This window comes from Mustela nigripes, chromosome 18, assembly GCF_022355385.1.
Source record: "Mustela nigripes isolate SB6536 chromosome 18, MUSNIG.SB6536, whole genome shotgun sequence".
Taxonomy (NCBI): domain Eukaryota; kingdom Metazoa; phylum Chordata; class Mammalia; order Carnivora; family Mustelidae; genus Mustela; species Mustela nigripes.
In genome coordinates, this window is record NC_081574.1 from 27,104,191 (window position 1) to 27,119,222 (window position 15,032).

Consider the following 15,032-nt stretch of genomic DNA (forward strand, 5'->3'; position numbering starts at 1 on the left):
TGAATGAATCAATATATTTAATTATTTAATTGGTATGTCATGTTATAATTTATATTCCTTCGTCTGGACTGATTCTGAGATTGTGCCCTCCTATTTTGCATTTTCACTTTTAGGACAAAGTTCTCAGCCTATATACAAAACAAAGTTCCCTGTGGGCCTAGCTCTCACCTAACTACACACCTCCACTTTAAACTGCACTCTTTTAAACCATTAAATATTTAATATTTAAACTATTTGAACCATTACATATTTAAACTGGTAGTTCCTCTGCATCCAGTTTCCTAACTTTGAAATCTCACTCTTCCTTTGTTCCTCACTGCCCCCCTTAATTCCTGACACTTACAACACAATTTGGAGGCGTTCCCCCAAGCCCTTGGGGTAGGATTTGCCAGCACCCTGTGTGTATCCCTATTACAGCACTCAGGAGCTGTATTGTATTTATCCGTTTACCGGGCTAGTAAACGGAGTTTTTTGAGGACAGATTCAGTAACTTACACGTATTTGGATCTCCCGTAGTTCTGCAGTACCGGCCAAAACTGTGGGGCTCCATAAATGTGCTGGAATACACGGAAAGGTGAGGTGGGAGGACTGACGGATGGGTCAGAAAACGAAATTTCAAAGCATTAAACTTCGTAAATTGTGGGGACCATCCGCGCTTAACTGAGTTGCAGCTGCTTAGAAACGCCACAGAGGTGAGTCATGGGATGGCAGTGAGGTCATAGAACTGCGAGGCCAAGCTCAACAGTCACACCTGCTCTGCCAAAACTGAGGCACAGGGCAAGGAGTAGCAGGACTCCAGGGTCTCCAGGACCTGGAATTTGGTCCAGGCCCCACTTTTCAAGCATCGGCCCATAGGAACAAGAGGCTGCAGAAGGCACCAGGAACCGTTAGAAATCAACCCATAGGAACAAGAGGTGCAGAAGGGGCCAGGAACCGTTCGGGAGGTAGGGAAGATCCTTCAGAAGAGTAGTGCTTAGTAGCTCCGACCCCAAAGCCCACAGTCACCCACTGAGGACACAAGGCAGATCACGAGGCAAGAGCCTGCCTTCTGACACAGTCAACGGCCTCTACACTTCCTCTTCCAGTACATTTTACTTTCGAGGGTTCTTTTTCACAGCTTCCAGAGTCCAGCAGCCGAAGGGACGAGCGCTGCGGGCCCTGTCGCCAGGGAGCTGCAGCCAGCGCCCAAGCTTTGCTTTCACAGGATTTGGCTAGGCGGGCTGCCCGACAGACCCATTTCTCTGGAAACATGTGACGTGGGGAGGTGACCTGCATTTCTTCTGATATAAGACTACAGATTATGAGTTCGAAAACAGGGGCGATATCAGTCGAACCAACGACCCAGCTTCAGGACCTCGCGGTCCCCGAAAAACCGTCCCTTGGGAAGGGATCCACACCGTCGCCCGAAGTTAGGCGCAACCGGAAGGGGCGGGGCTCCCCCGGACGCGGAGCTTCTGCCAGCATGGTTTCTCGAGGGGTCATTGGGGTTTTCCTCCTCTCTACTCTCCCCCTCTTGTGTCTGGAGCTCCGGCGTGGGATCCCCGATCTAGGTAAGTGTTAGCTTTTTCCTTCTGGCGCTCACAACGGCATAACTTTCCCACAAATGTTGCGTCGAATTCCTGTCTCGAGGCCGCCGCCTCTATGGGCGGCGTGGACTACAATTCCCAGGCTGCATCGCGCCCGCCTCTCTCTTCCGGCGCCGAGTTTCCGCGGAGCGAGACTCCCGGGGCATTGGGGGTGGCTGGCGGTTTTGGGGGGAGAAGGTGGCCTTCCAGTTTTGCGTGCAAGAGGAGAGGCTGGCAGAAAGCACAGGAACTTACGTAGACACTACTGGCAGATTGTTTTGAACGCTCACAAGGAAATAGGGTGGTGTGATGTAGGCCTTCAGTGGAATTTAAGGAAATGATACGGAGTCAGAGCCAAAAACATTCTAGACAAAGGAAATTGTGACGTGTCAAAGGAAAGGGTGAATGTCACTGTTCATGGATCCAGGAGACTTGGGGGAGAGTGTCTCGAGATAATAACATTCACTGAGCACCTGTTAAAAGCCTAACTCTGTTATCTCATCCAATCTGTATTATAACTATGGAGGTGGTTACTGTTACAATCCTCATTTTACACTTGAGAAAACAGACTTAGCGGAGGTGGAGCGCGTCCCTAAGGCTTTGAGTGAGTCCCTCGAGGAGCGTCCGGCTAGCTCCCGTCAACGGAGCATGCGACTCAGTCTTAGGGTTGTGCGTTCAAGCCCCGCGCTAGGCGTAGGCATAACTGGATAGTCAGTCCCTGGATTCTGTGGAGAATGTTTTGGAAGGAGACTGTAGTGGAAGCAGTGAAGCAAGTGAGGCTCTTGAAGTAGGCAAGTCGTGTAAGATGGGAACAGATGAAATGTGCACAGACTTGGAATATTTACAAAGTGGAATCAACAGGATTTGTGGATGGATTCATGGAAAGGAGGGATTCAAGAATGGCTCCTGCATGTGAAGTTGGACAACCCTTGGTAGTGGATAGTGCCAGTGATAAAGGGAAAACTCAGAGGAAAATGGACTTGAGAATCAGCCCATTTTGGGGTATGTTAGTCATGGGTTTACATGCATGTCTCCCTCCCTGTGTTCAGTTTTTAAGTTAGAGACCATGATAAAACCTAGCTTTGTATATTTCTTCTCCCTCTCCCCAGCCCCAAGAAGTCAGGTACCTAGAAGTGTTGCTGAAAATAAGAACTTAAAATAAAATGCTTTTTAAAAAAAAAAATCTGCAGAGTCCCTCTAGAAACTTCCTACTCACTCAGGCTGTATTGGAATCTAACAAAAGACCTTTATCCAAATTACATAAGGGAATGTTAAATTCCCACTTACTATTCTTGAATTTACCGGCTCCCTTGCCTTTACAGTATCCACCTCTGTTAATTTAGACTCTCTTCTACTTTGCACTTAATGGTTTTTCTTTTTTAAATTTTATTTATTTATTTGACAGAGAGAGTGAGAGGGAACACAAGCAGGGGCAGAGGGAGAGGGAGAACCACATTTCCCGATGAGGAGGGCGCGGGCATGATCCCAGAATGGTGGGATCATGACCTGAGCCAAAGGCAGATGCTTAAGGACTGGGCTACCCAGGTGCCCCATGTACTTAATGTTTGAGTCACTAGTCAATGAGAAGGTGGTTGCAGCAGGAAATCTCCTCACATAATCAGCTCTATCGGGAAAATACAGTTTTTGAGCTTTAACTCCTTTCTGCTAGAAACCTCTGTCATTTGTGAACTGATGGTGGTTTACTTAGGTTTCTTTTTTTTTTTTTTTAAGATTTTTATTTATTTATTTGATAGACAGAGATCACAAGTAGGCAGAGAGGCAGGCAGAGAGAGAGGGGGAAGCAGGCTCCCCGCCGAGCAGAGAGCCCAACGTGGGGCTCGATCCCAGGACCCCAAGATCATGACCCGAGCCGAAGGCAGAGGCCTAAACCACTGAGCCACCCAGACACCCCTGGGTTTCTTTTAATTTAGGTAATTTCTACACCCAGTGTGCTCAAACAGTCACATGCTCTACTGACTGAGCCAGCCAGGTGCCCCTACTTTATTTTCTTGATACTCATCCTCCAAATATCCAGTAATAGTAGTTAAGTCTATTTTACAAACCATATGTCCCAGTGCAATGGCTGCAGGGGTGGTTACATGTGGAGCAGTACTTACAGACACTAATACTCAGCCGGAGCTGCTAATTGAATTCCTGGCTGGAAAATTAAAAATCCCATACCTGTTCATTCACTTGGGTTGTATTTTTGGACAGACACTGAAAAAATGATTCCTATCTTTTTCTAGTATGTAAAAGCCTTCATTGCCATTTTTACTGGTACTCACAGCTAAATATATTAATGCTGCTTCCTCACATTTATTATTCTTTGAAGTGCCTTGTACGTGGGCTCTTGAGAATAAGTACCAAAAAAATCAATTTAATAATTTTTTTTTTACTTCAAAGATGTGCGCACATATCTAGTTCTTTTATAGTCCTATATGACATTTGCAAATTGCTTGCTTGTTAGAACAAAAAGCAGCATAATGAAACATACATCCCATACCTGAGTGGTTTCTCTAAATACCAGTGCTGTAGGTATTAAATTACTTTCATTATACCCTAGGTTTAGTTAGGTGTTGTTTTGAACAACACTTGGGTCAACAGCTAATGCTGGCAAAAGTTAGAGGACTGTGAGGCAAAACAAAACAGTATTTCTTTCTTTTTTAAAAAATATTTCATTTATTTATTTGAGAGAGGGAAAGCAAGCACGAGAGTGTACCAGCAGGTGGAGGGTGGAGAGAGGGAGAAGCAAAATCCCTACTGAGGAGGGAGCCTGATGCAGGACTCAATCCCCAGACCCCAGGACCCTGAGATCATGACCTGAGCCAAACCAACTGAGCTACCCAGGTGTCCCAAAACAAGTATTTCTTTTTTTTCTTTTCTTTTTTTTTTTTTTTAAAGATTTTATTTATTTATTTGACAGAGAGAGATCACAAGTAGACAGAGAGGCAGGCAGAGAGAGAGAGAGAGGGAAGCAGGCTCCCTGCTGAGCATCCCAGGACCCTGAGATCATGACCTGAGCTGAAGGCAGCGGCTTAACCCACTGAGCCACCCAGGCGCCCAACAAGTATTTCTTTAAACAACTTTAAGTTGCTATTTTTTAAAAGGATAATATATGTATCAGTTTTGAGTTAAAAATGAAATATTTATGCACCTGGCCTATTCAGTCTGAAGAATGTGTGGCTCTCCATCTCCAGGTTGTGAGTTTGAGCCCCACATTGAGTACAGATATTACTTAAACAAAAATTTTTTAAAAATTAATTAAATTAAATGAAATATTTATTATAAGTATGGTCAACTAACTATATTTCAAGAAAGAAAGAAATATTTAAGTATGTATATGTATATATAATTCCTTCTTTAATCTTTAATTGGACTGATTACCTGCCCTGATTATGCCTGGTAACTTTTGAGAACTACCAAACTAAAAACTCTTGGAGTTAAGAAAGCATTTTTTCTTTTTAAAGATTTTATTTATTTGACAGAGATCACAAGTAGGCAGAGAGGCAGGCAGAGAGGGGGGGAGAAGCATAGAAAGCATTTTTAACCCAACTTTGTATTTGTTCTCTCACTATTAGCAAATAATGTTACACAAAATATAGGTATTTGTTACATTTTTGCTCATCTAATTTTCATCTTTATTCTTAAAATAAGACGAAATACTGAATTTTTACTTATTTCTAGGTGAACATGTATGTATATAGTAATTTTATTTGCAAATGATGGAATAAATATTCAGAAATAGAGAAGTATACAGTTGTATAATTTATGAGAAATATGAATTTCATGTTTCAGAATGACTGTTTTTAAATAGAATGAGAATTTGACAAGATGATACTGTCACAATTTAATTCCTGTTGGGATAATTTCCTTTCCTTCTCTGGATAGAGGGAAACCAGAATTTATTCATTATTGATAGTCATACTGTTTATGATGTAGCCAGTCACTTGAATTATACATATATTCCTGAGACAAAAGCTATTCTAAAATTGTTTTCTGAAAACTCGTTCTGGCAATGACAACCATGATGATTTTAGGTCACAAAGGAGACTGTATGAAAAAAAATCGTAAGACAGTTGCATAAATTAACTTTTACTATACCACTCTAAATTTTTTTAATGCCTTGCTATTTATTATTAGTTTCAAGAAAAGTGTTTTGAATTTTAATTGTACTTTTTTTTTTTAACCTTTATAAGGCGTTAAAGATCTAATTTTGCTGTGTGGTCGGATTTTCTTACTGCTTGCTCTTCTTACCTTAATTATTTCTGTGACTACCTCATGGCTTAATTCATTTAAATCGCCCCAAGTGTATCTGAAAGGTAAGTTTATTATTTATGCTACCCTTTTATAATTTTCTACTCAAGTTTCTTTATTGATTCTAGAACTTTGCATAGTAAGAACTACTTACTGTTAATTGGTGATGTGCAATTTCAAGGTAGAGTCATCATTACAACTTTTGTCTTGATTTTTAATGGACTATAAATCCCCATTTTTTAAAAAAGATTTCTTTATATATTTTTAGCAAGGGGGAGAGAGAAAGACAGACGGAGAGACCACTCGTGCCTGTACATAAGTGGGGGAGGGGCAGAGGGAGGGAGAATCTCAAGCAGACTCCTCCCTGAGCATGGAGCTCTACACAGGGCTGGATCCCATGACCCGAGATCACTACCTGAACTGAAACCAAGAGTCTGACATTCCACCAAATACACCCACCCAGGCACCCCCATATCCAACATTTTATTTGAAATTGTACATTGTCCTTATACATGCATTTGAAATGATACCATTTCTATGTTGATACATTGCAAATTCTCTAATTTAAAATTGTGCAGTTTTTTTTTTTTAAAGATTTTATATATGTATTTGAGAGAGAGAGCATGAGTCAGCGGGCAGCGGCTGAAGGAGAGAGGGATACTTGGACTCAAGGCTCAAATCTAGGACCCTGGCTGCAGTCATGACCTGAGCCAGAAGGCAGACTTTTAACCAACTGAGCCAGCCGGGCACCCCAAATCATGCAGTTTAATTGTTCTTTGGTGCTTTCAGTTTATAAACTATTAAACAAATAGTAATTGTATCTACCATTACTTCATAAAGGCTTTTCAACCTAATTTATCTTTCATTGCACTTTGTCAGTTTTCCTTTCCATACCACTTACTCTTAACTTTAGGAAACCGGGCTTCTTCTTATTTTTGAGAAGTAAGAAGTTTTACTTTTAACTGTTAAAAGCTCTTAACAATGTCAAAAGTGGCTCATTTGGTTAAGCGTCTGTCTTCGGCTCAGTTCATGATCCTGGGGTCCTGAGATCGAGCCCCACGTCAGCCTCCCTGCTCCGTGAGGACTCTGCTTCTCTTTCTCCCTGTCCCCTGCTTATTCTCTCTTTCTCTCTCTTGCTATCTCTGTCTCTCTCAAATAAATAATTTTTTTAAAAAAGAAGTAATTAAGACTGTATAAAGTGCTAGGACACCTGGGTGGCTCAGTGGGTTAAAGCCTCTGTTTTCGACTTGGGTCATGATCTTGGGGTCCTGGGATTGAGCCCCACATCGGGCTCTCTGTTGGCGGGGGGCCTGCTTCCCCCTCTCTCTGCCTGCCTCTCTGCCTGCTTGTGACCTCTGTCAAATAAATAAATAAAATCTTTAAAAAAAAAAAAACGTATAAAGTGCTTAATTGTCAGACTTTCTTCAAATGAGTAAAAAATAAGCTTGTCTATATACTTTGTCTTCCCCAAATTTTAATCCTCCGTATTTTGTAAATATTTGTATGATGAAATGTATCAAAAGCTCAGTGACTTTAAGGATTACAGCCCCTTGAGACTCCTGGTTGGCTCAGTCAGTAGAGCATGTGACTCTTGATCTTAGGGTCGTGAGTTCAAGCCCCACATTGTGCATGGAGCCTACTTAAAAAAAAAAAAAAAATTAGGGACGCCTGGGTGGCTCAGTGGGTTAAAGCCTCTGCCTTCGGCTCAGGTCATGATCCCAGGGTCCTGGGATCGAGTCCCGCATCGGGCTCTCTGCTCAGCGGGGAGCCTGCTTCCTCCTCTCTCTCTGCCTGCCTCTCTGCCTCCTTGTGATCTCTGTCAAATAAATAAATAAATTAAAAAAAAATTCAAGCTCCTTAATCACCTGTTATTGATTTATTTAGAAGCTATACTCTGTTTCAGAGTCAGGAGGGAGTCTTAAGATCACTAAGTCTGATTCATCACATAGCAAGTTAGTGGCCAGACTGGGTCTTCTGATTTCCTGTGTGCTTTGCTGCTACCCTAATATTTCCTTCATAAATCTGAGGAAACAGTTAATGCCAGGAGATAAAGTAGTTGACAGAAAGGAGTGTTCCTATTTAAAGAGCCAGGCAGGTTAATGGATATATTTTCCTAAAAGATGGATAATTCCTCAAGGGAATACAGTTAAATTAATTTAAATAAAACTTGGTATAGGCGCCTGGGTCAGTCAGTCGGTTAAGCTACCATTCTTGATATCAGCTTAGGTCTTGATCTCAGCCTTGTGAAGTCAAGCCCATGTTGGGCTCCACTTAAAATAACTAATTTAGTATACCCAGAATGAAAAAGGTCATACAACAGCAAAAATCCTTTCTCTTGCTGTTCAGTGGCTAATAACCTAATATTGGTTCAATCATCGGAATTGCCAAACACACCCCAGCTTCGGGGTCTAGGCATGTTGCATTTATTTTTTTCTTAATATTTTATTTATTTATTTGACAGAGAGATCACAAGCAGGCAGAGAGGCAGGCAGAGAGAGGAGGAAGCAGGCTCCCCACTGAGCAGAGAGCCAATGCGGGGCTCGATCCCATAACCCTGAGATCATGACCCAAGCCTAAGGCAGAGGCTTTAACCCACTGAGCCACCCAGGTGCCCCTGCATTTATTTTTTTAAATAATTTTATGATTTTATGTTTTTATTTTTAAGCAATCTCTACATCCAACATGGGGCTCGAACTCAAAACCCTGAGATCTGAGACAGCCAGGCATCCTGGCATTTTGCTTTTACGGTCATGTCCAAGGGTGACCAAATGGTACTCAAGTCTGCAGTGCAGCATTCCATGCTCAGGTTCAGTAATGAGCTCCTGTGCCATGTCTTGGATCTGCTGAAGCCCTATCAAGGGCCTACACTTAAAATCCAACTCACATGCTTAACCAACTGAGCCACCCAGGCTGTCCCCAGCGTAATCACTCTTTTTTTAGGATTTCATTTATTCATTCATTTATTTATTTATTTATTTATTTTTAAAGATTTTATTTATTTATTTATTTGACAGAGATCACAAGTAGGCAGAGACGCAGGCAGAGAGAGAGAGAGGGGGAAGCAGGCTCCCCACCGAGCAGAGAGCCCAATGCTCTATCTCAGGACCCTGAGATCATGACCTGAGCTGAAGGCAAGGTTTTAACCCACTGAGGCACCCAGGCGCCCCTCCCATAATCATTCTTGAAGCCTCCTCACCCAAACTATACATAAAATACCAATATATGTGAAAGAACTTTTGTTTCAGAATAGACCTTTTCTTACAGATTTTACTTGTGGATTTCTTTGTTTGAACTATCTGCATATATCTCATTTTCATTATTTCAAAAATTACAGTCTGTTTTTTGAAGGGTTGTCTCTCTTGAAATGTTATCTACAGTCTGTCTTCAGAGAAAAGAGCATTCAGTTTATCATATTTGGGAATTAAAAAGCACTTTTATGTTTTGCTGTCTTAGAAGAAGAAGAGAAGAATGAGGAAAAACAAAAACTTGTCAGAAAAAAACAACAAGAGGTGCAGGGTGAAAAGGTAAAGCATAATTTTTAGAGAGTATATATGGAGAGAATACAGAATATCTGGGGCATTTATTTATTTATTTATTTTTAAAGATTTTATTTATTTATTTGACAGACAGAGATCACAAGTAGGCAGAAGCAGGCAGAGAGAGAGGGGGAAAGCAGGCTCCCTGCTGAGCAGAGAGCCCGATGTGGGGCTCGATCCCAGGACCCTGGGATCATGACCTGGGCCGACGGCAGAGGCTTAACCCACTGAGCCACCCAGGTGCCCCTATCTGGGGCATTTAAAATTGAGGTCTATTGCTTTCTATGTTTGTGCTTAGATTTTTTTAATTATTGAGGTCAAATTCACATGACCTAAAATTACCAAATTAAAAAAAAACAATTTAAAATGTACAGTTCAGTGGCATTTAGAACAGCCACAGTGTTGTGCAGCTGTTACCTCTGCCTAGTTCCAAAACTAGACAGACAGGCACCCGTGCTTTCTATTTGTATGAATTTATCTATTCTGGACATTTCATATGAATGGAATCCTATAACATATGACTCTGTGTTTGGCTGCTTTGACTTAGCATAATGTTTTCTGAGGTTCATCCATACACAGGTATCAATACCTCAGTCCTTTTTGTGGATGAATAATATTTCATTATATGGATATATCAAATTTGTTTATCCATTCATTTGCTGATTGACATTTAGGTTTCCACCATTTAGCTATTATGAATAGTGCCACTATGAATATTTGGACACAAGTCTTTGAGTACCTGTTTTCAGTTCTTTTGGGTACATACATAGGAGTGGAATTCCTGGGTTATATGGTAATACTATTTTTAACTTTTTGAGGAACCGCCGAACTATTTTCTTGGGGTAAATAATACTTAGCTAGCATATAACCCGTTTAGTATGCTATTGGATTCAGTTTGCTAGAATTTGTTGCACCTATATTTATAAGAGATATTGGTCTATACTTTTCTTGTATTGTCCTTCCGTGTCTTTGGTGTGAGGAGGATGTTGACCTCATGGAATTAATTAGAAATTGTTCTCACCTCTTTTATTTTTTGGAATATCAATAGAATCAGTGTTAATAACTCTTCTTTAAATGTTTGATAAGGATTCACTTGTGAATCCATCTAGTCCTGCTCTTCTTTTTGGGGAGGTTTTTAATTACTGATTCAATATTGTCTGTTGAGATTTCCTATTTCCTCTTCTTTATTTATTTATTTGACACAGAGAAAGAGAGATCACAAGTAGGCAGAGAGGCAGGCAGAGAGAGAGGTGGGGAAGCAGGCTCCCTGCTGAGCAGAGAGCCTGACATGGGGCTCGATCCCAGGACCCCAGGAATATGACCTGAGTCCAAGGCAGAGGCTTTAACCCACTGAGCCACCCAGGCGCCCCTCTTATTTCTTCTTGAATCAGTTTAGGCAATTTGTGTTTCTAGGAATTTGTCTGTTTTATTTTGGTTTTCTGATGTGATGGTCTACAATTGTTCTAATACTGTTTTTCTAATCCTTTTTATTTCTGTAAGGCTGGTAGTAATATCCTCACATTTCTGATTTTAATTATTTGTCTTCTCCTTTTCTTCATCAGGTTTGTCAGTTTTGTTGATCTTCTTGAAGAACCAATTTTGGTTCTGGTTGTTTTTCTGTTCTATTCTCTGTTTAGTTTGTTCTTTTTACAGTTTTTTAAGGTATAAAGTTAACTTCTTCATTTAAGATCATTCTTTAATTAGATGTTTACAAGTATAACTTTCCCTCTGAGCACTGCTCAGAGCATTGCTGTAACCTATTCAAGATTGTGTTTGATAGCTAGGAATTCCATTTACTGTGGATGATCATCTAACACTTATTTCTTGACCTTGAACTGTCAGACCGAGGCAGTTGCCAGATTGATCATTAACAAAATCTTTGTGAAAGCAGGGACTCATGTGGACTTTCATCTAAATATTAAAAACATAAACTATTTATTTATTTGTTTGTTTGTTTTAACAAACTAGGGCACTAATATTTTGGTACAAAGGCACTAATATTATGAAAGCTACCAACTTGTTTTCAGCTTGTTATCAATATGTTTCAGCTTCTAAACAACTTGTTCTTCTGGTGAACAAATTGCTCCTTTTAAAGTAAGTGAAGGCTGAAAACAAGTCACAAGAGTAAAAGCCTCTGTATTTGTTGGGAGATGGGAGATTACTACATTTGTAACAACCCTAATCTGAATTTAGAACAATAAAAGTGTCCTTGCAAGATCTTTCATAAGAAATTCTCTTGTAAATATTTGACCTGTATCATGTTATTTCCAGTAGAAGTGACTATTAATTATAAAGCCTTGCTTGATAATTAGTAAATTATAGGGACATCTAGATGCCAGCTACCTGTTAACCAGTGTCTGTAATTCCTAAAGGCCTGTAAAGTTAGGATTCTTTTGTTTGGCAGAAGTCTTTAACCCATTGAAGTTCTCTCTTTGGACAAAAGATAATTAGTGTCTCTGTATAGTCTATGTATGTGGATGTTGAAGGACCGGACTTGTGCAGATATGTACCTGCTGATAAGTAAAATTTTTGAGGCTTGGCATTGTAAAATGGTGATTTTTCTCTTCTGATACTTGATTGATAGTTTGATCTGGCAAAGAACAGATTTAAAATCCCTAGAATTTTGAAATATTGTACCGTTAACCTAAAAATTCCAGTGTGATTTTTGAAATTCCTGTTTCTCTCTCTCTTTTTAGTCTCTGTTTTTCATTTTAAGTCCAAAGATAATGTTCAACTTTACTGTGATTAAGCTATTCAGTGAACGCTTTTCCAAGCAACTTCATGTGTTGGGCATGCTTTCAACAAACGGCTCTGAGTCAAAGCTCCTAGAAGTCAAGGATCCCGTCCTAGGCATCTTTACACCCCTAGCTCCTAGTACGTTTTCATCGCACTGAAAACGCAGGACAGGGGCGCCTGGCAGGCTCAGTCGGTGGAGCGCGCAGCTCTTGATCTCAGGGTCATGAGTTTGAGCCCCATGTTGGGTGTAGAGATTACTTAAAAAATAAAACTTTACTGGAAAAAAAAAAGAAAAAGAAATGAAAACACACTAAAGGGGTAGAGGCAGACTCCCAAATAAGCATAAATATAGAACATTTGTTTTTTATCAGCATTACGTACAAATGCAGATTTGTAGAGAGTGTTGTTGAAGTGGAGGCTGCTGCTTTTTGGGCAAAATTGAGTTAGTATGAGAATACAATTTCTTCTCCTGGTTTCTATTTATTACTTTATAGACAACATAAAATCTTAGGAATGGCATAATAACAGTGCCTCTTTTATTTTTTTGAACAGGCCAGCAGATACATAGAGAATGTTCTAAAACCTCACCAGGAAATGAAGCTGAAAAAACTGGAAGAACGCTTTTATCAGATGACGGGTGAAACCTGGAAGTTGAGCAATGGCCATAAGCTTGGGGTTAGAAAATATCCTCCCTCCATATTTTGAATTCGGCTATTATGTATATGCAGTTGGTGTATATTGTGTGCAATGGATAAGTACATACAATGTATATCACAGATATTTAATTTTTTATTTTCAAATGAGGTTAAATTAGTAATATGGTCTGTTTTTGGGGAGTCTTTACTGATCGTGATTATACATAGAGCATATCTGTGTGTCGAAGGGCTAAATGCTTTTGGTGCCGAAAGAGTGTATAACTTAGGTGCTTGATAAGCTTTAACATAAGGTAGTCATTGAGAGAACTATTGACTAATCACCATATTTTATAGGAGGAAATTCAGATCTTTCCTTAACTAAGATCTCCCTGGTACCATAAGCTCACATTTTGCTCATTATGTTTGACTCTGTTTCCCTAAAGCCGAATTAACCTTTGGGTCTTTTTTTCCCTTGCCATTGAGTCTGAATTTCATCATTTGCTACTGGAAGTTCAGAGGAATTTGTTACAGATAAGCATGTGTCTGAGAATCTGGCAATTATTTTGCACAGAAGAAAGTTTTAATGGATAATATTAACAAAAAGTAATCTTTATGGTTTCTGGAATAAAAAATCCTTTGCCTTCTAAAGTGATTAATTCAAAAGAAAGATGAGAGTTTGAATTTGAGAACTTAAGCATGTTTATATATAACAGGATACTAGGACCATGTTCAGCTGTGAAAGTATTTCACGGTCATATACGCAGACCTGTTTTTACATACATGCTCTATTTCCACAACCTTTTGAGGCATAATCCCTTGCACTGTCTTGCTTTCTTTAATGAAAGGAGAAAAGGTTATCATCCGGGTTTTCTTCTTCTTCCATCCTACTGAGAAACTTGGGGATCAGTTAAAATGGAAAGATCCCTCCAGCCTTATATCTATAAGAGGGAGCCCCAGAACTGGATAAGGGTAGTTTCTTTTTTTTTTTTTTTTTTAAGATTTTATTTGACCTAGAGAGAGAGTGCACAAGCCGGGGCAGAGGCAGGCAGAGGGAGGGAGAAACAGGCTTCCTGCTGAGTGGGGAGCCTGTCACAGGGCTCAATTTCAGGACCTTGGGATCATGACTCCTTCCGAAGACAGATGCCTAGCCCACTGAGCCACCCAGGCGCACCAGCTTCTAGAAGATGTTAAGCTCCATGTTTTCTTGTCTAAGGAGATAATACTTTAAGTTTCTGGGCCACATAATAACTAAATCCCCCCCCCCTTTTTTTAAGTGGGCTCCCTGCCCCATGTGAGGCTTGAACTCATGATGGAGTCGCTTGTTCTACTGACTGAGCCAGCCAGGCACCCGAACTAAATTATATTTTTTACTGAAATGCCACTGGGGTAAAAGAAATAACCACTGTGAACAGAATAAAGTTGGTAATAGAGAGCATTTAGAAATAGTCTGGTTTTTTTTTTTTTTGACTAGGGTGACAAAGATTTGGTGCTGGAAAATGAGAGCCAGACGGCTTTTAAAGCATCAAACAGAGAAGCAGCAAAGAGACGAAACTTGCCTAAGCTGTTAACCAAAGTCTCGCCATCTGCTGAGCAGCCCACGCGGAAGGAGGTTCATTCCTAAATGCCTACTCATGTAATCGTATCCCTGTGCGATAGGCATACTGCTGTCTGGGCCAGGTGGCACAGTGAGTGAAGATTAGGACTGGCTTTGGATCCAGATGGTGTCTTCCCACTACCCTGCAAAGGGATCAGCTTCATTGAGAATCACTCTTCCTGTTGGGTATGAATGTTCTGAACGCCACGCAGAAAGAAGATGTAAAAAAGATGCTAATAGGTTTTGAAAATACTCAGTTATTTCTGACGAGGGAATCCGATTAGGTAGAAATGAAAAATATAATGTTTATTAACCAAAACGTTCCTACAGGTTGCTAAGACACGATTAAGCCATATTTAGCAAGTGTCATTTTTCTCAGTGGTCCTGCTAGGAAAAAGGGGTTAGCAATCATTCACTTTGGAACAGTGCTCAGATTTATTTTTTTATTTTTTATTTTTTATTTTTTTAAAAGATTTTATTTATTTATTTGACAGACAGAGATTACAAGTAGGCAGAGAGGCAGGCAGAGAGAGAGGAGGAAGCAGGCTCCCTGCTGAGCAGAGAGCCCGATGTGGGGCTCGATCCCAGGACCCTGGGATCATGGCCTGAGCCGAAGGCAGAGGCTTTAACCCACTGAGCCACCCAGGCGCCCCTATTTTTTTTTTTTTTTAAATATTTTATTTATTTATTTGACAGAGAGAGATCACAAGTA

The 15,032-nt window shown here is 40.3% G+C and overlaps 1 protein-coding gene across 4 annotated transcripts in view; it reads left to right on the forward strand.

Annotated features, from left to right (window-relative positions):
• The first annotated feature begins 499 nt into the window (after positions 1-499).
• The window catches only part of UBXN8 (UBX domain protein 8), a 56,873-nt gene continuing 42,340 nt past the window's right edge, over positions 500-15,032 (forward strand). For 2 of the 4 annotated variants that reach the window (XR_009401068.1, XM_059384117.1), the window contains exons 1-5: positions 500-1,550; positions 5,762-5,884; positions 9,273-9,343; positions 12,644-12,766; positions 14,198-14,335. Coding sequence is in view for 3 of the 4 variants with exons in the window: in XM_059384117.1 (XP_059240100.1) it covers positions 1,301-1,550; positions 5,762-5,884; positions 9,273-9,343; positions 12,644-12,766; positions 14,198-14,335 (705 nt within the window). In the remaining variant the exon portion in view is untranslated. The remainder of the gene's footprint in view (positions 1,551-5,761; positions 5,885-9,272; positions 9,344-12,643; positions 12,767-14,197; positions 14,336-15,032) is intronic. The other 2 variants (XM_059384119.1, XM_059384118.1) reach the window with 2 other exon arrangements.